Below are 26,373 nucleotides of genomic sequence, written 5' to 3' on the forward strand. Positions count from 1 at the left end.
GTGCTGTGTTCTGGGAATGGAATTTGTCTGAAAATCATAGCCTACAGGTAGCCGATATTTCTCTTTCTGAGAACAGTCTGCCTCTTCCTCCACCTTTGCCTCTGCCTCCCACCCTCTTCTCCCTCTCCCCTGAGCTTTCTTCCTCTCGTCAGCTCTCCCTGAAAACTTATTTGCCTACCTATGAAATATAAACGTTTCCCTCAGACTTTTACTTATATGTATAGAATATACTGTTGGAGGGAAGGTTACCCTTTTCAGTTCCACAATGTTATTTTGTAAATCTTTAGTCCAAATATAACGTCAGTTAGGTGCTCTATGGTGATGGTTTGTTGTGGGATGTTGTAAACTCTCCCTGAATTATTTTGATCACTGAGAACCATTAGGATCCTTCTTTTGGCTGTCCCATTTGCCTCTAGAAAAACTCAACAGAACTAGTATAAACACAGAATTATATTTGATTGTCACTATTTTGGTACTATCTTCTTAATTAAATACCAGTACCCTGAAATGTGGGCTTCCTGGGTAGCTCAGCTGGTAAAGAATCCACCTGCAATGCGGGAGACCCTGGTTCGATTCCTGGTTGGGAAGATCCTCTGGAGAAGGGATAGGCTACCCACTCCAGTATTCTTGGGCTTCCCTGGTGGCTCAGATGGTAAAGAATCTGCCTGCAATACAGGAGACCCTGGTTTGATTCCTGGGTTGGGAATATGCCCTGGAGGAGGGCATGGCAATTCACTCCAGTATTCTTGCCTGGAAAATTCCATGGACAGAGGAGCCTGGCAGGCTACAGTCCATGGGGTCATAAAGAGTTAGACACGACTGAGCGACTAAACACAAGCACAGCACCTTGAAATGCATGGTAAAAAGACATTTTTATTTTACAGATAATATGAGATTAATTCATTATCTTGTTATTTGTGGTTTTTAAACTGCTTTTGTGAATCCTTACCCTATCACATTTAGTAATTGAGGTAACATACAATTGCTGAAAATACTCTTTAATATTCAACTTGCATGAAATGGCACGCTGGTTATGAATTTGGAGCTTTCTGCCTTTTCTCAACATGCCCAGTTTCATTTTTCATCTTCTCGTGCTACATCTCAACTTTATCTTAACTTGAAACTGATCTCATCCAAAATCCTAAACTCTGACATTTCTCTCTCATCGCAACCTTTTCTTCTTCCTTACTAACTATTGCTCTTCTCCTGGCAAATCTGCTTTGTCCCTTTATCTGCTGCTGCTAAGTCGCTTCAGTCATGTCCAACTCTGTGTGATCCCATAGATGGCAGCCCACCAGGCTTCTCCATCCCTGGGATTCTCCAGGAAAGAACACTGGAGTGGGTTGCCATTTCCTTCTCCAGTGTATGCAAGTGAAAAGTGAAAGTGAAGTTGCTCAGTCGTGTCCGACTCCTAGCGACCCCATGGACTGCAGCCCACCAGGCTCCTCCATCCATGGGATTTTCCAGGCAAGAGTACTGGAGTGGGGTGCCATTGCCTTCTCCTTGTCCCTTTTATCTGAAGCCCCATAATTCATCCTTGTTTTTGCAATCACTTTCCCAGCTTTTGGGCTTTCCTGGTGGCTTAGTGGTAAAGAATCCGCCTGCCAATGCAAGAAATGTGGGGTTCAATCCCTGGATCAGGAAGATCCTCTGAAAAGGGAAATGGCAACCCGCTCCAGTATTTTTGTTTGGGAAATCCCATGGACAGAGGAGCCTGGTGGGCTGTGATCCATGGGATCGAGGAGTTGGACGCAGCTTAGCAACTGAATGTATATAGGTATGTTCCCAGCTTTTAACCTAGATTTCCTTGTTTTTCTGTAGTTTTTAAAAACACATTATATAGAGAAGGAAAGAGATAAGGATGATGGCAAATGTCATTGGAAACAGTATAAGCGAGCCAGTAGGCAGTGCAGCATTTTTAAAGTAATAAAAGAAAAAAAGCATTTTCTTGTTCTCACATTACTAAAATAATCTTTTTTTTTTTTTTTTTCTGGCTGTGCCATGCTGCATGTAGAATCTTAATTACCTGACTAGGGATCAAACCCATGCCTCCTGTATTGGGAGCATGGAGTCTTAACCACTTGACTGCCAGGGAAGTCCCACTAAAGTAATCTTTTGATATAACTTTTTACTACTGAAAATAAAAATTGTTTTATTTAATCTCTACTTGATTTGTAAGTGTTGGTCACTCAGTTGTGTCCAACTCTTTGTGACCCCACAGACTGTAGCCTGCCAGGCTCCTCTGTCCACAGAATTCTTGTGAAGTCTTTTTGAAATTTTATTTTGATGACAGTGGAAGATATCCTGTCTTCTGATTTTTCTTTATTCAACAAGATCTCTTTTCTATAGTTCTTCTGTATATTCTTGCCATCTCATCTTAATATCTTCTACTTCTGTTAGGTCCATACCATTTCTGTCCTTTATTGAGCCCATCTTTGCATGAAATGTTCCCTGGGTATCTCTGATTTTCTTGAAGAGATCTCTAGTCTTTCCCATTTTATTGTTTTCCTGTATTTCTTTGCATTGTTTACGTAGGAAAGCTTTCTTATCTCTCCTTGCTATTCTTTGGAACTCTGCATTCAGATGGGTATATCTTTCCTTTTCTCCTTTGCCTTTCCCTTCTCTTCTTTTCTCAGCTGTTTGTAAGGCCTCCTCAGACAACCATTTTGCCTTTTTGCATTTCTTTTTTCTCAGGAATGGTTTTGATCACTGCCTTCTGTACAGTGTTACAAACCTCCGTCCATATATCTTCAGGCATCATGTCTATCGGATCTAATCCCTTGAATCTATTTGTCACTTCCAGTGTATAACCATAAGGGATTTGATTTAGGTCATACCTGTATGGCCTAAATAGTGGCCTAAAATAGTGTTTTTCCCTACTTTCTTCAATTTAAGTCTAAATTTTGCAATAAGGAGTTCATTATTAGAGCCACAGTCAGCTCCTGGTCTTGTTTTTGCTGACTGTATAGAGCTTTTCCATCTTTGGCTGCAAAGAATATAATCAATCTGATTTCAGTAATTATACAACTGACTCTCTATACCTCCACACAGTGGCAATAAAGTAGCATCTTCAAAATGAACTATTTTTCTTTTGCATTTGTTTTTTACGTTTGACTGTTATACTGCTGTTTATATGTCCTTATCTTGATTTTTAGGTGATGCTAAGACGTAACCAAAACTGTCCTAGGACACATAACTTTACCTAAGGCCAGCTATATAAAAATACTAAGTATTTCAAAGTTGGATTGAACAAAACTTTTTTGTAACCAGTGAGAGCTCAAAGTCAATGTTAAATTTATCCCAAATCTTGAAATACGCTATTGCAGTGGTTAATTCAACTCTCACAGACTGTAGAGTTGCATGTGACATTAAAAAATCCAAGAGGATAGGAAATAATGACTTGAAATAATCCAACTGAGATGTAATAAAATCACAAATTGATAACCAGACATCCTCCTGAGATAGCAGTTTTTCCCTTGATGGAGCTAAAATGTTAATCAAAAAGTAGTCTGAGATCCAGAGGTTAAGATCTTTCACAGTAGGCTACATAATAGTAATCAAAAGACACTGGAAAAGACAATTCTGTTGAAAATGCCCTTGGAAGTAAATGAAATGATGCTTCTAAGTTTTTGTTTTTAGTCAAGATTTCAGATTAATTGCCTGCTGACATCAGTATTGTTCTTGAATATTAAAAAAAACCTATTTGTATTGAGTTTTTTAATTTTAACGAGGCAGCCTCATTATTCTTTATTTACTTGCAAAGAGACTGACATGACTGAGCGACTGAACAACAACAAATTGAATTGTTACTAAAAACCGTAGAAAGAGTTCAGTAATTTGCCACTCTTCACTGGGAAACTTTGGCAATTTGGATACAAGAGACATGGGTTTGATCCCTAGGTTGGGAAGATCCCCTGGAGGAGGAAATAGCAACCCACTCTGATATTCTTGCCTGGATAATCCCACGAACACAGGAGCCTGGCAGACTATAGTCCTTGGGGTTACACAGAGTCGGACATATCTGAGCATGCACACCTCCACACCCCCATGCAAATAAAGTCTTCAAATTCTAGATGAAGAATATGGCCTAGTTTAGGAGCACTTAGGTAACATTCCAGTGAACTTTAGACTGTCTTCTTGATGGTTTTTCCTACTTTATTCCTCTACTGCTTCTTTCTTTTTCTCAATAAATTATCAGTAATGCTAGTTGTGTTTTTATAAGAAGCCTATGTTTTGAAGAAAGGGAAATTTAGGAAACCTTTTCAAAGAATTGTTCTACATCAGGAAGTTCCTATTTTGAAGACTTTTTTTTTTTTTTTAATTATGAAAGTAACCTATACTAATTTAAAAGTCATGAAATCTTTGTCTGATGTGGAATACCCTTTTCCAAGGCAACATTTATAATAATACTAAGCTATTCTTTCCCTTTTCATTGTGCAAACATTTGTACTGGTGGTGCTGAAACCACATGGGGTACCCGTGGTGGGTATAACTGCTGTCACTTCAGCATTGATAAGGTCAGTGGCAGCTAACTATACAACTATACTGCTGCTGCTAAGTCGCTTCAGTCATGTCCGAATCTGTGCGACCCCATAGATGGCAGCACACCAGGCTCCCCTGTCCCTGGGATCCTCCAGGCAAGAACACTGGAGTGGGTTGCCATTTCCTTCTCCAATGCATGCAAGTGAAAAGTGAAAGTGAAGTTGTTCAGTTGTGTCCGACTCTTCACGACCTCATGGACTGCAGCCTACCAGGCTCCTCCGTCCATGGCATTTTCCATGCAAGAGTACTGGAGTGGGGTGCCATCGCCTTCTCCCACAACTATACTAGTAGTCATTGTATTCTCCACTGCCATCCTCTTAGTTTTTGTTTTTTAAAGCCAGTTTCATTTTAGAGTGTTTTTGATGACACAGTACAAATTATTAAGTTTCCTAAATCTCCACTCTTGAGTGTACATCTTTTAAATATTTTCTGTCGTAATGTCCTCTGACAGTGGTTGGTCTTGAGGAAAACTACATTTTGATTGAGTTTTGAGCTGAAATAAACCTTGTTCACGAATACCACTTGAATGTGGATGTGGAAGAGTATTTGAAAGATAAAAATGATTATTCAGACTTGAGTATTTGGCATGCATTTTCTTGAAAGCAAGTGCATCACTTCAAGGAAAACAACTAACAATTTACATTTGTATGCCCAGTGGTGGTATATGAATTATCCTGTACCCTGGGCAATATGATAATTAGAAAGCAGTAATTTGTTGTTTAATGTACTTTGTCTAATTATGAGTGAGGCTGATGAATGAATGACTTGTTTATATTTTTTTATTAGAAATTATATTTGTTTTTTTTCCCCTTTGGTTTTAAATAAGAATGACAGATTGTTTCCCAGGAATGGTCATAATAATATCTCCCATTCTACATGTTATTCTTAAAGTGTGACTTTGACATTCTTCCTCCTTAAAAGGATACATCTGTATTTCCTTTTGTTGAAACTGGTCAGGATTGCTGATGCTGCTCAGTCTAGATCATTAGGTATAGATTCTACTTTATTCTCCAGGAACACTTACTCTTGGACCCCAGCTGCCATGCTGCAAGGGAACCCCAGCATCCACAAGGAGAACATAGGTCTTATTTTCCTCAACTGAAGTCACAGATAACAACCATCATTAATTGCTAGACACATAAGTGAGAGGCTCTTCAGATGGTTCCAGTTCCCAAGATGACTTGAATCACTTCTGGCCTTCAAGTCTTCTCAAATGAAGCCCCAGAGACCATGGACCAGAGATAATCCATCCTCAGTCCATTTTTAGGAATTCCAGATGCACTGACTCCATTAACATTAGAAGAACACTTGTTTTATGACACATGGTTTCGAGTAGTTCATTAAGCCACTGTCAGAAAACTGAACAAACTCTTTATAGATTAAAGAAATCAGCCCTTAATTCTCACCTTTGTTTCCATTTATTGATCTGTCTGTCTGTCTGTCTTTCTAAAACTAGGAGCCAGAGTTAGGCTTATTAGGTTGTTAAAGTGAGGTAGAATGCAACACATTGGGGAACATGGGCTGTGTCACAGTGAGTGAATCAAGGAAGAGTTTTATAGGGCTTAGAGAGCTAAAGTTTAGTCATAGAATGGTTTTGTCAAAGACTGGTCAGAATTTGTAAGCCAGTCGTTTTGCTGGGACAGTCATTGGTCTTACCTGTAACACAAGTTCATGCAGTTACTGTTCGACCAGTCGTCAGCTTGCTTGACTTGGAGCACGTGGATCTCAATGAGCTGTGTTAAAAGAGTTTGAGCTTAGAGTGCTTGTCTTGCATGCCATGATTTAGGACAGTTTTTCTGTTTGTAAGTCCTGGTACAGTTTTGCAAATAGTGGTCTCTGCTTCCATTCTCAGATTCCCCCTTACAGCTGTTAGTGAGGCTTTATTTTTCCTCTTCACTCCCTTTGACTCGCTTTCTGAAAGATGAAGCGTTGTCTTCTGGGCACCTGTCGATCCAGATCTGCACCACTGTTTGAGACATCATCACATGTTGTTTTCACCTCTTTAATTGTTAGCGGTTTGTTAATTTTAACCTTTTTTTTGAACTCTTCTTTTGTTGTGTCTCGTTTTATGGCAGGATTGGAATGGCTGCCCCCACTCTCAAGAAATAATTTCTCATCTTTTTAATGGGCTTATTCCATTTAAACCTTTAACTGGAAATTTTTTGATGAGAGTGAATTGAACATCAATTTTATATATGTGTTTATACACACACACAAATACATATATGGCTTCTGTCACAAGATTAATCCGTAGCCTACCTCTTCTTTACTATTTTGAAATGCTACCTTTATTAGGTACTACATGGCCAGACTTGCATGAATTTGAGAATCCACATTATAGTCTACATCTCTGCCTATTTTAATTACTATAACCTAACAGTGTATTTTAATACTCATTAATGATTTCTGAGGATATTTTACTTGAAAATTCATCATAATTTTTAAGATAAACTGAACAGTTACTAAAGAATTGTTAATTATCTCAGTCTTCAGTGAGAAAAAGGTAGTTACTGGAAAACAGCAAAAACAAGACTGAAAGTCAGAAGCATAAGACTTCTGCTGTTTTGATGCTAAGAATTGCAGATTTATTTTCCTTTTAGACTATTTCTTAAATCTTTCTAATGCATACATACATTCACATTATATTCCAGCTAATTCTTCTGAGCAATGCATTGAAAGTAATTGCTTCTTTGTTGTCTCACCCTGTGTGATATGAATAAAGACATAGTTTTATCAATAGCTAAGGTGTGCTATTGTGATTCAAAATCAAATGAAGAAAATATGAGAAAGAACATATCCATTTGTATTAATTTAAAACAATTAAAATGATTTAATTCCGTATAAAGGGATACAAATAAAATATCCTTTCTGATGAAAGAGGATTTGTTAACTAAAGAATTAACAAATTAATTATTTTGTAGGATTTCATTGTATCCTAGCTACTTGAATTCATTTTTACATAAACCACAGCAAAGTGAAATGATTTAAAACAGCTTTCACAATTTTATGCTTTTTTTATATCTAATGTGATAATGTATGTGAAGATCATATTAATAGGTCGTCTGATTTTTTTTGGAACTGTCCCTTTGAAATAAATTACTTTCAAACAGATATAAAAGAAGAAAGCTTTTGTTACAGAAAGTAGCCAAGTGTTATTTTTAACTTTTTTTTTAACTTAAACGAGTTAACTTCTTTCCCACCGCTTTCTTACTGAGCTGGAAGAAATGAAGAAACAGATGACTTTCTTAACCCTAGTCAAAATGGCTTTATGTCATTGTGTGAATTAGGTAGGTTTACATTATTTTAGATACAAACAATGGATCCTTGTTTAATAGTTGTTCCCAACTGAGTGTAACTGCCGCCCCCCCCAACCCCAGGAATTACAACTTTGTCTGAAAGACATTTCTGTTGTCACAAGTCCAGAGAAGTGCTGTGGGTGTTCAGTGGGTAGGAGCCAGGGATGCTGCTAAACATGCTGCGGTACCCAGGAGAAGCAGTCCTTTGTCTTACTTCACTGAACAGTGGGCCGTGGGAGGAATGTCACCCAGACATTTTTTAGGTGCCTACTGTGTATCAGAAAAGAAGCTGGGTTGTAGGGGGCCTGGTATACTCTACGCTAAGTGTGGTAGGCAGAATAATCCTGTTCATCTCCAGGGACATCTGTGCCCTAGTCCCTGGAGCTATGAATATGTTGTGTCCTCCATGACCATGTTTTGTTGCACAGCAAAGTGGAATTCAGGTTGCTAATTGGCTGATCACAAAGGAGATTATTCAGGTGGGTCAAGTGTAATCAACAAGAGTCCATAGAAGCGAAGAGGGAGGCAGGTGGAGAGGGTCAGAATGATGAGTGTCAAAAAGACTCCATCTGCTGTTGCTTTAGAGATGGAGTGAGAAGGCTGCTAGAATAAAAGCCAAGCAAACAGATTCTTACCTAATACCTTCAGAAAGGAAAGCGGGCCTGCTGACACACCTGGATTAGCCCAGGGAGACTCTTCTGGCCTTCTTGCCTGTACGAGCAGAGACAGTAAGTTGTGGTTGTTACAGTAGCTGTGGAAATCTGGGGATTTGGATTTTATTTGGTAGCAACAGAGAGGCATTAAAAAGTTGTCATCAAAAGAGTGACCTGGTCAGATTTGTATTGTAGAAGATTGTTGTACAACCATATTCTACCATGAATTTGCTAACTCGTATACTGTAACTGTATAAATGATTGGAGGCTGTGAAACTTCAGATACCAATTGACTTTTGTAAATTGGGGTATAAACCCTAAATTCCGCAAGTACGGTCTCCACATTTTCATTGTTATATCCACATTTTGGGGGAAGAAGGCTTTATTATTAATAACTGTTTTTCTCTTTCCTTCGAACTAAAATTATCTGTGTAGATCTTTGACTCATAATTCCTTAGCATACTTTACATTTGAATTTCATAGATGTTCATTTTTTTCTTTAAGAAAATGGCATTATGTAATGTGACTGTTAAACTATAGTCTCTCTTCTTTTGTACATTTTTTACCTTTGTACGTTTCCACAAACTCCAGAATTCTTAACCATGAAGCATATCCATTAGTCCTTTTATCTTCCCTGACAGACTGCTACTTATGTGGCCCACTGCACCAAAAATCCATATAGATTTTCTTTTAATTGAAAAAATGTAAGTAGATGTTATAGATGATTTTGTCTTTTATAAACAAAATTGTGTTCTACTTAAAAAAAAAAAGAAAAGGTAATGCACTCTGTCAGAATTTCTCTAAATAAAAGGGGATTTTTTGACTTTGTCATTTTTTTGATTTGTTTTAAACCTCATTTTTTTTTTTTTAAAGTCACTTCATGGTTATTTTACAGAATACCTATATGTTCTCACTAAGTTTGGTTATAAAGCCAGTGCTTCTAATGAAATATCCTTTTCTCATTTTTTCATTGTAGACCAGATGTATATGTATTTAAAAAGAAATTCTGTCATCTGGTGACTTTAAAAATTTTTCTGAATAAAAGAAAAAGTAGAGCAGAAAACTTTTGGCAAGAAAAGGTTTGAGATTGTATTTAGCCATACAATGGGGAAGAGGCTTCCAGTGTTATACTTGCCAAGAGAGCTTGATAGCGTTTTCCTACTCCACTCATTTAACTACAGATTAACTGCTTCCACCCACTGAATACTGATGCTATTTGATGTGCCACATCACCAGCTAGCTTTCTTCTGACCTGGGTAACTGAGAGATATATCTTCTCTTTGTTGTCTCTCCTGGCGCCTTCTTTACCTCTCCCCACCTTCTCTATCTTCTCTTTTATCACACATACATACAGTAGCTGTCTCATTTCAAAGAACAAATGATGCAGCAGCTTTTTACCATTTAATATAAAAAATTTTACTACACCATGAATTTTCATGTTACCCTGCCCCCACCACACATTTTACATACAGATTATATATGTTGGGGGCTTCCCAGGTGGTGCTAGTGGTGAAGAATCTGCCTGCCAGTGCAGGAGACGTAGGAGACAGGGGTTCAATCCCTGGGTCAGGAAGATGCCCTGGAGGGCACAGCAACCCACTCTTGTCTGGAGAATCCCATGGGCAGAAGAGCTTGACTACAGACAGGGGAGCCTGGCTATGGGGTGCGGTCCATAGGGTTGCAAAGTCAGACATGACTAAAGTGACATAGCACACACTCACACATGTGTGTAGAATGGTACAAAATGGATTCTCAGTAACCTTTCACTGAATTAGATGCTAGTGTAGCAAATTTCTTTAAACACGTAAGTCAGCAGTTAACATGAACTATTTACTGGCGATTTGGGTGACCTTTGTTCAGGAACAATCCGGCCTTTGATGTTGATGAATTGCTTCTGAAACTTTACTTGTTCCATTTCACTATGAATTTATTCCTTGAATATAAAACAAGAGTAATTCTCAGAGACTGGTACAAGCTCACTTATGGTCTTAAATCCATTGGGTATTGTAGATATTCTGCTTCTGGTTAGTCTGTTTTTATGGAAACGAAATAAATGTTGGTAGGCTAGATTTAAATAAACTCCAATATTAAAAGGTAATAGTGCGACTGATATTTTGAAATGCTTGAATTGTGCTGTTTTCTAAAACCTTGTCGTAGTGTCCCATCTTTGTTAATCACAATGCTGTTGTTTTTTGAGTTTTCCATTTGACTTCCACAGATAACTCAGTCCCGGAGGCATGCTGTGTATTCCTTTGTTTTGTGCCAAGTCTGCCAACTAAAATAAAGACAGAATGTAATTTAAATCGTGCATGATATCATCTCAAGTACTCCAGCAAATTTAGATTAAACAGCCATAGAACAGTATTTCCCTTCCCAGAAACAAGTCATAAAATACGCAAATTCTCTAACAGTTTTGCTATACCAGCCAATGGTCAAGTTGGAAAGTTTTCATTGCTTTCATATTCTGTCATTTTGATAAATTATTGATGATTTACAATTTGATGGATGATAATCCTACTTTTTGAAATAGATTAAGGACACTGACTGGCTCCTTATGCATACAGTAAGCAAAAGGAACTTAAAAATGCTTCACTGAAACTAAAGAATAAAGGAAACCCTGAGGAGTTTCTAGAAATAGATGGTAGTAAATGGGAATTGTTTCATATGCTTTATTCAGTCTGTTACCTCTATTCTTTTTATTTGAATGAATGTAAAAATACAAGTTTTTTTTTTTTTTTTTTTTAGGTTCACCTGCGATCTTAGGTGGCTTAGATGGTTAAGAATCTGCCTGCAATATGGGATTGCTTGCTTGCTTGCTAAGTCACTTCAGTCATGTCCGACTCTTTGCGACCCTGTGGACTGTAGCCCTCCAGGCTCCTTTGTCCATGGGATTTTCCAGACAAGAATACTGGAGTGGGTTTCCATGCCCTCCTGCAGGGGATCTTCCCAATCCAGGGATTGAACCCAGGTCTCCTGCAGCTCCTGCATTGCAATCAAATTCTTTACCGCTAAGCCTCAATGTGGGAGTCCTGGGTTCGATCCCTGGGTCAGGAAGAGCCCCTGGAAAAGGGAATGGCAACCCACTCCATCCACTATCCTTGACTGGAGAATTACATGGATAGAGAACATGGTCCATGGGGTTGCAAAGAGTCAGATGTGACTGAGTGACTAACACTTTCACTTTCTAAGATCTTAATCCTCAAAATTTTTCTATAAGAGGGTTTCTCACTTTTAGATGTACATCAGAATCACCTGGAGAGCTTTTAAAAAAAATCCTGGTGCCTGAAACCAGTTAAATCAGAATTTCTAGAAGTAAGAGTTAGGCATCAGCATTTAAAAAGTTTCTCAGACTGTTCCCAGTGCTGCTAAGCACATTGAACCACCATTCTTTCAGGATTTTTGGTTATATTGCTGAAGATTCTCTTGCTTCCTAGGATTCTTTATTGTGAGTGAAGGGCCTAGCCTGTGCCTAGCACATTCCTTGCATATGGTTGGAGTTTAGTAATATAAATAGAATATTTTGATTTCTATTTAATTGCTCTGAGGGAGAATATTCCATACCAAGAGAGATATAAAGAAATAAGCAGATGTTCTGTTCCTCAGAGCTGGGCTTGAAATAAATACTCGGGTCATCGTTTAAATTGTACATTTCTCTCAAACTTGCTTTCCAAAAGATTTGATGTACCTTATAAGGAAAGGTATAATAGAATAAAACAAGTCTCCATCCCATTCTTTCTAGACATAGCAGTGTAAGATAGTTCCTTTACTTACAAGCTCATCAGATAAAAATTGTAAACTAAATTCCTCAAGGAGCAACCATAACAGTAATTAAAGTAAAAATAAATTTTAAAATAGAATAAAGTAAAACTCTCAGGTGACTCCCTTGGAATTTGGGCTTCACACTGGGTGTAATTAGTGACTAAATTTGCATTGCCAAGCATCATTAATGAAGTGAGTTCTGGTTGGTATCTGCAGGCCTTATCTGCAGGCCTCAGACTCTTTGTTAAGCCACAAAATCAGGAGAATTTATATCCTAAGAGATTTTAGAAATTTTAAATTATTAAGATAAATTGTATTTATTTATTTTTTAAGATAAATTTTAGAAATTGAGTTACCTTTTAGTGAAACAATCAAAGGTCAAAAGAGAAGATAATTTTAAACAAGGGATCAAACTAAAGAATTTTAAAAGGCCACGTGGTTAAATACCTTGTTGTAGGCAAATTTTTCTTTTAAGATTTTTGTCCTATTGCATAGCCAGTGTGTTTATACATAATCTGTGAGGTTTTATAGAAAGTATATTATTCTTTAAAAAGATCTTCTGTATTTTTCTCTAAGGTAAGAAACTTTTTCTCTTTAGCAAAATATTATATGAAAAAATGTAACTGTGAATAATTTCTGAAACATTATCATAAAGTGTATGGAGAAAAGTGAACAATGACCCAATATGCCATGTAACCTAAGAAAAATAAAAGATTCAGCTTTACCGAATTCATGCTGAGTGAAACTGAAGATTAATGCAATGGAATGTTTTTTAGTTTTAAGGAATAAAAATCTCATGAAATATACATACATCTTGGTAAGTAGCACCACAGGAGCTAAAAATCTTGTACCAACTTCAGAGACTAAGCACCTTACGGGTCAGTTGTTTTTATATCAGAAAGCTATCATTACCAACAGAAGGACCTTTTTTTTTTTTTAACCAACAGAAGGACATTTATACAGTTCAACCAGAACCATTCTGTCTTACAGTAATAATTTCAATACCAGGGAATTGAACTGCTTGCTTATTAAAGTCCAGTGAATGTACTTTTGAAGTGAGTCAGGTTATTAACACTTCATTTTTTAGGCATTACCTTGGAGTCAGGAAATTCTGGCTAGTTATCTTCTGCTAATAACTGAAAAATGTGAAAAAGTTTGCCTAAAGCTCAACATTCAGAAAACGAAGATCATGGCATCTGGTCCCGTCACTTCATGGGAAATAGATGGGGAAACAGTGTCAGACTATGTATTTCGGGGCTCCAAAATCACTGCAGATGGTGACTGCAGCCATGAAATTAAAAGACGCTTACTCCGTGGAAGAAGTTATGACCAACCTAGATAGCATATTCAAAAGCAGAGACATTACTTTGCCAACAAAGGTCCATCTAGTCAAGGCTATGGTTTTTCCTGTGGTCATGTATGAATGTGAGAGTTGGACTGTGAAGAAAGCTGAGTGCCAAAGAATTGATGCTTTTGAACTATGGTGTTGGAGAAGACTCTTTTTTTTTTTCATTTTTACATATATATATATATATATATTTATGGAAAAATTTTTTTAATTTTTTATTTAACTTTACAATATTTTATTGGTTTTGCCATATATCAACATGAATCCGCCACAGGTATACATGTGCTCCCCATCCTGAACCCTCCTCCCTCCTCCCTCCCCGTACCATCCCTCTGGGTCGTCCCAGTGCACCAGCCCCAAGCATCCAGTATTGTGCATCGAACCTGGACTGGCGACTCGTTTCATATATGATATTATACATGTTTCAATGCCATTCTCTCAAATCATCCCACCCTCTCCCTCTCCCACAGAGTCCGAAAGACTGTTCTATACATCAGTGTCTCTTTTGCTATCTCGTATACAGGGTTATTGTTACCATCTTTCTAAATTCCATATATATGCGTTAGTATACTGTATTGGTGTTTTTCTTTCTGGCTTACTTCACTCTGTATAATAGGCTCCAGTTTCATCCACCTCATTAGAACTGATTCAAATGTATTCTTTTTAATGGCTGAGTAATACTCCATTGTGTATATGTACCACAGCTTTCTTATCCATTCATCTGCTGATGGACATCTAGGTTGCTTCCATGTCCTGGCTATTATAAACAGTGTTGCGATGAACATTGGGGTACACATGTCTCTTTCCCTTCTGGTTTCCTCAGTGTGTACGCCCAGCAGTGGGATTGCTGGGTCATAAGGCAGTTCTATTTCCAGTTTTTTAAGGAATCTCCACACTGTTCTCCATAGTGGCTGTACTAGTTTGCATTCCCACCAACAGTGTAAGAGGGTTCCCTTTTCTCCACACCCTCTCCAACATTTATTATTTGTAGACTTTTGGATCGCAGCCATTCTGACTGGTGTGAAATGGTACCTCATAGTGGTTTTGATTTGCATTTCTCTGATAATGAGTGATGTTGAGCATCTTTTCAGGTGTTTGTTAGCCATCTGTCTGTCTTCTTTGGAGAAATGTCTATTTAGTTTTTTGGCCCATTTTTTGATTGGGTCATTTATTTTTCTGGAGTTGAGCTGTAGGAGTTGCTTGTATATTTTTGAGATTAGTTGTTTGTCAGTTGCTTCATTTGCTATTATTTTCTCCCATTCTGAAGGCTGTCTTTTCATCTTGCTAATAGTTTCCTTTGATGTGCAGAAGCTTTTAAGGTTAATTAGGTCCCATTTGTTTATTTTTGCTTTTATTTCCAATATTCTGGGAGGTGGGTCATAGAGGATCCTGCTGTGATGTATGTCAGAGAGTGTTTTACCTATGTTCTCCTCTAGGAGTTTTATAGTTTCTGGCCTTACGTTGAGATCTTTAATCCATTTTGAGTTTTTTTTTGTGTATGGTGTTAGAAAGTGTTCTAGTTTCATTCTTTTACAAGTGGTTGACCAGATTTCCCAGCACCACTTGTTAAAGAGATTGTCTTTAATCCATTGTATATTCTTGCCTCCTTTGTCAAAGATAAGGTGTCCATATGTGCGTGGATTTATCTCTAGGCTTTCTATTTTGTTCCATTGATCTATATTTCTTTGTGCCAGTACCATACTGTCTTGATAACTGTACCACAGCTTTCTTATCCATTCATCTGCTGATGGACATCTAGGTTGCTTCCATGTCCTGGCTATTATAAACAGTGCTGCGATGAACATTGGGGTACACGTGTCTCTTTCCCTTCTGGTTTCTTCAGTGTGTATGCCCAGCAGTGGGATTGCTGGATCATAAGGCAATTCTATTTCCAGTTTTTTAAGGAATCTCCACACTCTTCTCCATAGTGGCTGTACTAGTTTGCATTCCCACCAGCAGTGTAAGAGGGTTCCCTTTTCTTCACACCCTCACATTTATTGCTTTTGGATCGCAGCCATTCTGACTGGCGTGAAATGGTACCTCATTGTGGTTTTGATTTGCATTTCTCTGATAATGAATGATGTTGAGCATCTTTTCATGTGTTTGTTAGCCATCTATATGGGAGAAGACTCTTGAGAGTCCCTTGGACTGCAAGGAGATCCAACCAGTCCATTCTAAAGGAGATCAGCCCTGAGTGTTCTTTGGAAGGAATGATGCTAAAGCTGAAACTCCAGTACTTTGGCCACCTCATGGGAAGAGATGACTCATTGGAAAAGACTGATGTTGGGAGGGATTGGGGGCAGGAGGAAAAGGGGATGACAGAGGATGAGGTGGCTGGATGGCATCACCGACTCGATGAATGTGAGTCTGAGTGAACTCCGGGAGTTGGTGATGGACAGGGAGGCCTGGCGTGCTGCGATTCATGGGGTCGCAAAGAGTTGGACATGACTGAGCAACTGAACTGAACTGAGTCTTACAACCATTTTAATGGAAATATTTCTTAAATTATCATGTGCTTTCTTGAAGGGCAAGAATGGGGGTTAGGCATATGGAAGCAACAGAAAGAACAAAACCAAGAAATTGGAAGTCTGTAGTCTAGTGGCGTCTACTGATGCCATTAGCTTGAGAAGAATCAGCTTTGGATGTGACTCAAAGACTAAGGTTGTCAGTTTTTGTCATTTTGAAATGAACTTGCCAGTCTTACTGATTAGACATTCTCTGTATATAATGAACGTTTTTGTCAACTAATTCAGGCTTCTACAGCAGTTCGTCCCCAAACCATATATCCACAGAGGAGAGTACTTTTTAGTGTAAATCTGTATTTTTAAATAACTTTTAATTGAAGTTTTGTTGGACATAGTTTCCCATGTGTTTGATTTTGTTGCCTCTGTTTCCTGCTGTCATATCTGTGAAATCATTGCCAACGCCAGGGGCATACAGATTTCCCCCTATATTATAAGCATTTTCCAGTTTGAGGTCTTATGTTTAAGTCTTTAATTTGAGTTGACTTTTGTGTGTGGTATAAGGTAAAGGTTTTAGATATGGATATACAGTTTCCCAACACACTTTGTTGAAGAGACTATCCTTTCCCCACTATGCATTCTTGGCACCCTTATTGAAGATGAGTAGGTAGGTATGTGTGTGTGGATTTGTTTCTGATCTCTCTGTTCATTTCCATTGCTCTGTCTATTCATCATAGTACTGGAAATCCTAGCTGGAGCAATTAAGCAAGAAAAAGAAATTAAAGACATACAAATTGAAATGATAGAAGTAAAACTGTTCATATTTACAGATGACATGATCTTATATAGAGAAACCCCTGAAGACACTGTTAAAAAAAATACTAGACCTAATTAATGAATTTAGTAAAGTTGTAGGATACAAAATCAATGTGCAGAAATTCAGTGTGTTTTCTATATGCTAATAATTATCTAAAATGGAAATTAAGAAAACTAAGAAATTTAGAAAAAATTTAGAAATTAAGAAAAAAAATCAAGAAATTAAAAATTTACAATAGCCTCAAAAAGTTTAGGCATAAACTTAACTAAAGAAACAAAAGACTTGTATGCCAAAAACTATAAAATATTCACAAAATAATTTAAAAACACAAATAGATATCCATGTTTATGGATTGGAAGGCTTAATATTGTTAAGAGATCCGTACTACCCAAAGCAATTTACAGATTCAGTGCAATTCCTATCAAAATGTCAATGGCAGTTTTTATAGAAATGAAAAACACCATTCTAAAATTCATATAAAACCATAAAAGATCTTGACTGGCCAGCCAAGACAGTCTTGAAAAAGAACAAAGCTGGAAGCATCACATGCCCTGATTTCAAAATATATTACAAGGCCACAGTAATTAAAATGGTATGGTACTGGCATAAAGATAATCTTTTTAGTTTGGAATAGTTTTAGGTTTACAGAAAAGTAACAAAGATAGTACAGAGTATTCTCATGCACCCTTCACCTAGTTTTCCCAAAGTCAACATCTTATATTACCATTGTACATTTATCAAAGCTGAGAAACCCACTTTGGTACATTACTATTAACTAAACTCCAGACTTTATTTAAATTTCACTGGATTTCTGCTCACGCTCTTAGTTGTAGGATTCAATCCAGAAGACCGCATATTGCATCTTGTCTGGTTCAGATTTTTAATAGTCTTCTGTTTCTTCTCATTGTTCCCAATATTTCCATGTTGTCAGTTGAACCTCAATGTTGATGCCTTTGTTTTCCTTGTAGCAGGTTTTTATCTCCTCAGATTTGTGCATCTCAGCAAAGGTAATCACACCTGTTGGAATATGTTTGGGAAAGAAGAATAAATAATTTGATTTTGTAAGATTCTTCTATGAATGATTTGTTTAAATTTGGGCATATAGGTGCCAAAGTATTCTGATCATTCATCTTTAGAAGTTAACTCCTTGCCTCCCAGTGTATTCTTGGTCATTGAGGTTGCCAGATTAATGATCTCTCTGGTTTATAAACTGTACTGTTCATATCCTCTAGTGATAACATCTTGTAAAACTACAGCTTCACAGCCAGAATGTTGAAATTAATGAATCAAGATTTGGAACCCTTTTACAATTAAAGCCACTTCCCTCTTGGCCACGACCCCTCCTTTTGGTAGATGTTATGAGTGAGTTCTATTGAAAATTGGCCATTTTTAATATTATGAGACTCTGAGTCTTATTTAAACCTTCTGTTTTAACTGGTTTTTTCTGATCCTGTTCTGGCAGGAGAAGTAGATGTGCCACTTTGTTACTGCCAGGTAGGGGAAGAAGGCCTTGTTCCCCACAGAGCCTCCACTGATGCCTCCTGAGGTGAGAAAGGAGAGAGTTCAAGGTCCCCAAGGGGGACATGGGAGAGGGTCGAGTCCTCGTAATAGCGCAGTGTGAGTGGGCCACAGTTTACTCAGCGGTGCTTGTCTGAAGTAGAGCAGTTATTGTCTAAGTGTTTTTGTCTTGCTGTGTGGTCCCTTTCCTGGTCCTTTGGCTAGAGATCTTGTAGATATTTTGTTGGAGATTTCTGTGCTCATTGGTGTTGCCAGGTGCTGGCTTCTTCAGCCCCAAATCTGGAATTTATTAGGCAAAAAGAAAGAGCACTCAACACTGTGTTGTTTCTTGGGTGCTGGGCTCCCTGGTCTGCCTTCTCTCTACCCTTTGGAACCTCCTTATGTTTGTTTATGTATAATGTCCAGAATCTTCCTAGTTCCAGTTTACTTACTACATTAGAAAACTATTTTCTAGAGAACATACCACTTGGTAAACATGGTAGGCATTCTGTGTATTTTCACATTAAATCAGATAATTAATTATGTTAAGTGGACATTATTTGTGTAAAAGTAATAGTTTTAAAAATGTTGTTAGTGATTTCAGGGTCTCTTATTTTAGTAACTACAGGCATTTTGGGGCTTTCCAGGTGACTCTAATGATAAAGAATCTGCCTGGGATGCAGGAAAGGCAGGGTCAATCCCTAGGTCTGGAAGATCCCATGGAGAAGGACGTGGCAACCCTCTCCAGTATTCTTGCCTGGAGAATACCATGGACAGAGGAGCCTGGTGGGCTACAGTCCATAGGGTCACAAAGAGTGGGACACTACTGAAGTGACTTAGCACACACACGCATAGGCATTATTACATTCAAAAAAATAATATCTGGATTTTTTTGTGTGCATGTGCCGTGATAATTCCTCTCTATGGAATCATTTGGTCAATCTGTTTTATTTCTTCAAAATAAGGTATTAACAGCCATGATTAGTGAATGTCTACCACAAGCCAAAATAGACATTTATTTGCTAATGTGTATTTTTTTATAATGAAATATAGTGTTGTTGTTGTTTTTGTTAAAGATCCTTTGAGGTATACAGTTAGGGCTTCCCAGGTGGCTCAGTGGTAAAGAATCTGCCTGCAGTGCAGGAGACTCGGGTTCAATCCCTGGATCAGGAATATACTCTAGAAGGGAAAATGGCAACCCACTCCGGTATTCTTGCCCGGAAAACCCCATGGACAGAAGAGCCTGGTGGGCTACAGTGCACGGGGCTGCAGAGTGGGACGTGACTGCCGAGCCCACGTGGCACGTGCAAGGTGTGCAGTTAGTGATTCTGTGTGTGTTTTTAATTCCTTCTTCCCGCCACAGCTGTCCTTACAAAGCAGATAAATGTTTTTAATCTTCTCATGACTGATCAATACACTTTTGAAAAATACACTGATGTAGTGTTCTGGTGGGGTTTTGTTACTGTCAGTCATCAGTTGTGTCTGACTGTTTGCGACCCCGTGGACTGCAGCACGTCAGGCTTCCCTGTCCTTCACCATCTCCCAGAGCACACTCAGACTCATGTCTATTGAATCGGTGATGCCATCCAACCATCTTATCCTCTGTCCCCTTCTCCTTCTGCGTTCAATCTTTCCCAGCATCAGTGTCTTTTCTAATGAGTTGGCTCTTTGCATCAGGTGGCCAAAGTATTGGAGCTTCAGCTTCAACATCAGTCCTTTCAGTGAATATTCAGGAGTGATTTCCTTGAGGATTGACTGGTTTGATCTTATATTTGAAGGGACTGTCAAGAGTCTTCTCCAACACCACAGTTCAAAACCATCAATCCGTTGATGCTCAGACTTCTTTAAGATCCAAATCTCAGATCCATACATGACTACTGGGAAAAGCCATAGCTTTCACTATACAGACCTTTGTTGGCAAAATAATGTTTCTGCTTTTTAATATGCTGTCTATGTTTGTCATAGCTTTTCCAAGGAACAAGCATCATTTAATTTCATGGCTGCAGTCACCATCTGCAGTGGTTTTGAAGCCCAAGAAAATAAAGTTTGTCACTGTTTCTGTTGTTTCCCCATCTATTTGCCATGAAGTGATAGGACTGGTGATCCCATCATCAAACGAAGATGCCATTATCTTAGTTTTTTGAATGTTGAGTTTTAAGCCAGCTTTTTCACTCTCTTTTTTCCCTTCATCAAGAGGCTCTTTAGTTCCTCTTCACTTCCTGCCATAAGGGTGGTATCATCTGCGTATCTGAGGTTATTGATATTTCTCCCAGCAATATCAGCTTCTGCTTCATTTAGTCTGGCATTCCTCATGATGTACTCTGTATAGAAGTTAAATAAGCAGGGTGACAATATACAGCCTTGACATTCCCCTTCCCCAATTTTGAACCAGTCCATTGTTCCATGTCCGGTTCTAACTGTTGCCTCTTGACCTGTGTACAAGTTTCTCAGGAGGCAGGTAAGGTGGTCTGGTATTCCCATCTCTTTAAGAATTTTCCACAGTTTGTTGTCATCCACATGGTCAAAGGCTTTAGTGTAGCCAATGAAGCAGAAGTACATGTTTTTCTGGAATTCTCTTGCTTTTTCTATCATCCAACAGATGTTGGCAATTCAATCTCTGGTTCCTATGCCTTTTCTGAATCCAACTTGAACACCTAGAAGTTCTCGGTACACATACTGTTGAAGTCTAGCTTGAAGAATTTTGAACATTACTTTGTTAACATATGAAATAAGTGCAGTTGTGCAGTAGTTTGAACATTCTTTGGCATTGCATTCTTTGGTACTGGAATGAAAACTGACCTTTTCCAGTCCTGTGGCCACTGCTGAATTTTCGTTTCTTTCTTTATTAGTCTGTTGGAAATTAAAGTGGAGATGTGATAAGCTAACTGCTTTCAGTGTCATATAGCAAATTGAAACTGCTTTTAAACCAGACTGTTAAGCTTTGCTTCAGTAATTGGAGTGACTTGTTGAACATCAGCTTGAAGCCCAGTTTCTTTTCACTCATATTGTAGCAGATGGCTTTAGCTAGAGATAACTCATGATGTTTCAACAAAGTTCACAGCCTCTTTAGTAAGAGGTCTATTTCCTAGTCATTAAAGTAATATTGAACATCATTGCATGTTGCTTAGGAGAGCATGTATTTTTAAATGTTCAATTTCTGTACATTTTGTAGAATGATATCTTCAGGCTTGTCAGTTCTTACTGTTCTTTCTCCTACCCATTTTCCTGAAGAATGAGTATTAAAATTACCCCTGCCATGAATTTACTCTGTAATTCTGGAATAGTCACATAAGGAATTCAGTTTCACATTCGTGGCTCCTATGTATCTGCCTCTCAGTTACATTTTCTATGTGTGGTCATTATTTTAAAATCTACTTACATTGCTCAGACAGAAGATCTGACTCAGCTACTTCACCTGCATAGAATTGAGCCCCAGTAAAGAAGGAGAATTTCTCACACAGAAACTTTACTTAAAGCCTTGTACATGTTCAGCATTATTGATAATGAGAGCAATATACAGCTTAAAGCAAAGATGTGTTATTTTCAGTTCTTGAATTTTAAGTAATGTAAATATTGACGATACCAGTGTTAACAGTGTCACAAGCTGAAAACTCATAGACCTTTTAAGTTGGTACAAACCATAGGAAAAACAACTTGATAGTATGTATCAAGAGTCATAAAATTATGTATGTACTTTAGTAATTCTTCTAAAATTGTGGTAGATATCTTCAAGAAATAATCTGAAATGTAGAGGAAAGGCTGTATATGTAGTAACATGGAACATTATTCATGAAAGATCATTCAGCAAAATTATAGTTAAAATTGCAAAAAAAAAAAATTGCATTTAAATTAGACTGATTACTTCAACACGCCTATAACAAAAAAAAGACAAATATATTTAGAATCCTTAAATGTATTAGAGTACAGTTTTTTGTGTGATAATTTTAAGTGCAAACAGCAATATTAATTGTGTATTTATATGTACGTAGGTGCATGCCACAGGCCAGAGAGGCCAGAATGTTTTCTCTCGTGATTGTTATCTTCAGGAAGTGGATGGATGGGTTCTTTTTAATTTAATTGTATTTCTTTTGTTTTTCAAATACTTCAACAGGAGAGGAGGAACACATTTGGGTTGTTAAAATCTATTTTTACTAATTATTTTTCTTTCTCTTTTTACCCAGAAGAATATACACATATATAAGTTACATATCAATCCAAGACAAGGCAGTGTCTCCTTTGTCAGTCCTGAGGGCCTCACTAAGCTGCCACAGTAAAGTCCCTGCTCTTCCTATGAGGCAGCCTGGACAATCATGTTAAAACTGTTTAAATGCTCTTTGGCACATTCTGTTTCTTTTAGGGTACTTTCCACCAGGTTTTGATTCTTTACATGGGTGAGCTGTTGAGAAATTGGGCTAATCAGACGACCGTGCTCAGAGGCCCAGGGGACTGAGGAATTCCATTCACCGAGTCTAAACTCACTGAATGAAGTTTCTTTGGCAGCCCTTTCCATGGGGAGGCTGTGTTCGAGTCCATTGGAAGAAGGGTGGCAGAGGCACTTCAGCTGCTGTGAAAGGAATTACAAAGAATTGAGTCACTCAGGGAAAAGGGCCTTGTTTTGCCTCTGTGACGCAGTGTGGCTCCTCTCTGTCCCACAGCTGGCCCTGAAGGACCCCGTGCACACCGTGTCCCTGCAGCAGTTCATCTACGAGAAGCTCAAGGCCCAGCAGGAGCTGCTGGGAGAGCAAGGCTTCCAGTCCCTCATGGAGACGGTGGACACCGAGATCGTCACCCAGCTGCAGGAGTTTCTGCAGGGCTTCTGAGGGCGTGAGCCGTGGCTGAGGAGGCCAGCGTGCCGCCTTGTGTGCAAGCCTGCTGGGATGATGGAGAGATCCCTTGTGTAAGAAGCAAAGAGACGCAAAGACCACGCCTTTTTTTTACTACAAAAATTCAGTGAATAAATGTAATTCCTACATAACTAAAATCACAAACCTATTCCTCAAAAGAATTTAATTTTATATTTATAAGGGGCCCTGTGTTTACTAGAGATAGATTTGACAACAATAGCTGCTTAGTTTCCTGTTAAGAGAAGAAACTGTTTGTTACCTTTTAATCATGTGCTCTTAACACTTGAGAAGAAGAAGGTTTAATGTCTGAGATGTTTTACAGCAAGCAAAATTAGTTAAATTTGGCTGCCTTATCCCTTTTTTAAGCTAATGAGACTACAAGTTTGAAAAGTAACAATGCTGTTCAGGTGATACAATTAAAGAAATGTGTGTACCAGGCAGAAATATACAAATAGTGACAGATATACATTACTGAGATGATCTTGCCAGGGAGTTGCTTTCAACTGACATAGAGATATGTTTTATCAGACAGATGCTTTTATTTTCATTCTAGTAATTTGATATGGGAATTAGTAAAGACTTTTTTTTCCTTGTGTTATTTTCACTAATTACATTTAGTCTTTAAATGCACGTTGTAAGGCCCACAGAAGTGAATCTGTGGCACTGCAGTGCCAGGTGGGAGACATCTGGTCGTGGTTTGGTCCTGGTTCCTTTGTTACTCCTGGAGGCCAGGAGCCCTGTGAACACCGAGAGGAACTAACAGCCCACAGACCCCCCTCTGCCGTGACGTGGCTGTGACAGGCTGTTCAGCACTTACTCATCTTGGGTTCCTCGGTGCAGGGGTGCCCGTGGGGGGCTAGCAGCAGTCCCCCAGGGTACCAAAACTGATGTGATGAGTCTTCCTTCCTTATTCCTCCTACATGCAGTACCAAAAACGGGGAAAAGGAGAAAAAAAAGCCTTACTTTGTTCTACTTGCCATTGACTATAAAGAACCTTTAAAGCATTTTAAAGAAAATATTCAAAAGCAAGGTTGGAAAATGTCTGATCTTTCTATAGAAAGTTGGGTACAGTATGTAACTGCAGGAAACCCACTGCCCCTTTGTAAGTCGTGGAGCCCAAAATGTATGGAAATATTTGATGTTTTCAGCTAAAGAAAGAAAAATATGGTCCAAATTAAATTTTCCAAAGATACCTCACCTTTGATTTGCCTGATTATTTTTCCTGCCTTACAAAAAATGAGTTGGTAAGAATGGCCCAGTGAATTTTGAAGATAGGTTTTCTTTCATAGTCTGGTGTTGACTCTGTCTTAGTAGGCGGCAGTCCTTCAGGTAGCAAATCCTAGTAACCCTTTCAGTTTTTCTTTTCATTTAAGAACCGGAACTTCTTTAATCTGATGTTTCTTTTCTTTTTTTAATTTTATTTTATATAGGCGTGAAGTTGATTAACAGTGTTTTGTTAGTTTCCAGTGTACAGCAAAGTGATTCAGCTATACATGTGCAACCTTTTTCAAATTCTTTTCCCATTTAGGTTATTACAGAGTATTGAGGTCCTTTTTGGTTGTCCGTTTCCAATATATAGCAGTGTGTATGTGTTAGTCCTAAACTCTGAGTCTGCCCTCCCTGCCAGCCCACCCTTCCTCCCTGGTAACCGTAAGTCTGAGTCTGTTTCTGTTTTGTAAGTAAGTTCATTTGTATCATTTTTTAAAGATTTGGCATGTAAGCAATATCATCATTTGTCTTTCTGTCTGACTTACTTCACTAGTATGATAGTCTCCAGGTTCATCCATATTGCTGCAGAAGGCATTATTTCACTCTTTGAATTTCCGAGTACATACACAACCCCAGTCCTGTGGATTTCCTGCGATTAAACCCTACTGGCCTTCAAAGTCAGACTCTCTGGGGTATCCTCCTCCCGTTTCCAGAATCCTAGGCTTGGAAGCCTCATGTGGAGCTCAGAACTTTCTTTTTTTCTTTTTTTTTCAGTAAGAGCTTCCAAAAAATCTCAAGCCTGGTGTATTTTTAGAAGTTCACCTACAGCTTGATTTTATTTTTTTTTTTTTTTTTAAAATATAAATTTATTTATTTTAATTGGAGGTTAATTACTTTACAACATTGTATTGGTTTTGCCATATATCAACATGAATCCGCCACAGGTATACATGTGTTCCCCATCCTGAAACCCCCTCCCTTCTCCCTCCCTGTACCATCCCTCTGGGTCGTCCCAGTGCACCAGCCCCAAGCATCCTGTATCCTGCATCAAACCTGGACTGGTAATTCGTTTCTTATATGATATTATACATGCTTCAATGCCATTCTCCCAAATCATCCCACCCTCTCCCTCTCCCACAGAGTCCAAAAGACTGTTCTATACATCTGTGTCTCTTTTGCTGTCTCACATACAGGGTTATTGTTAACATCTTTCTAAATTTCTTTGTCTTTGGATGTAGGGGTTTTTTTTTTGGTCGATTCCAACTTTTTTTTTTTTTTTAATGTGGTTGTTCAGCAGTTGTACTTTTGGTGTTTCTGTAAGATAGGGTGAGCCCATGTCCTTCTATTCTGCCATCTTGCCTCCTCCCTCCTATGATATTTCTTTATCATTACTACTCAGTCCCCAGAACTGGCCTAAGAATGATAATTTCTTTTGTTGATTTAATTATTTTCATTTGAGACACTGTTCCCATTAATGTTTTCAGAAATGCACATACATACTCCCATTTTTCACTTACAGTAAAATACTCATCTTTCCAGTTCCTGACAGATTTCATTACAGTGTTATGGCAAATGTTACTGAAATAGCCACCTTGCAAAAAAAGAAAAAAATATCTCTGGGAAAGAGTTTGTTTTGGTTCATTTTTTTAAACTCAATGTTTAAAATAGGCTCAGAAAAAAAGAAAAATTCTTGTATTTTTAACTGCTCAATTAAGAGATAAAATGTAATTATTGATTTACAGAATTCTCTCCATTAATGCAGCTTCATATCAAATGTATTAAGTTTTGGACAGACAACTCAGCCAGGCCTTGGGTTGAACTGCTCTTCCTCATATAAGGTAATGATCATTTCTATTTCATAAACATACTCCTTTTCTATTTATTTTTTACTACAGAGACTTCTCCTGGCCCTCTGACAAAGGTCCATGTGGCCAACAGTAAACATT

At 38.2% G+C, this 26,373-nt stretch overlaps 1 protein-coding gene across 1 annotated transcript in view; it reads left to right on the forward strand.

The window, feature by feature from the left end:
- The window catches only part of IPO11 (importin 11), a 204,860-nt gene extending 180,445 nt beyond the window's left edge, over positions 1 to 24,415 (forward strand). The window contains exon 30 of the mRNA XM_070357518.1: positions 23,030 to 24,415. Coding sequence (XP_070213619.1) covers positions 23,030 to 23,194 — 165 coding nt within the window. The 3' untranslated portion in view covers positions 23,195 to 24,415. The remainder of the gene's footprint in view (positions 1 to 23,029) is intronic.
- The last annotated feature ends 1,958 nt before the right edge of the window (positions 24,416 to 26,373 follow it).

The sequence above is a fragment of the Bos mutus genome, chromosome 20 (genome assembly GCF_027580195.1).
Source record: "Bos mutus isolate GX-2022 chromosome 20, NWIPB_WYAK_1.1, whole genome shotgun sequence".
Classification (NCBI taxonomy): domain Eukaryota; kingdom Metazoa; phylum Chordata; class Mammalia; order Artiodactyla; family Bovidae; genus Bos; species Bos mutus.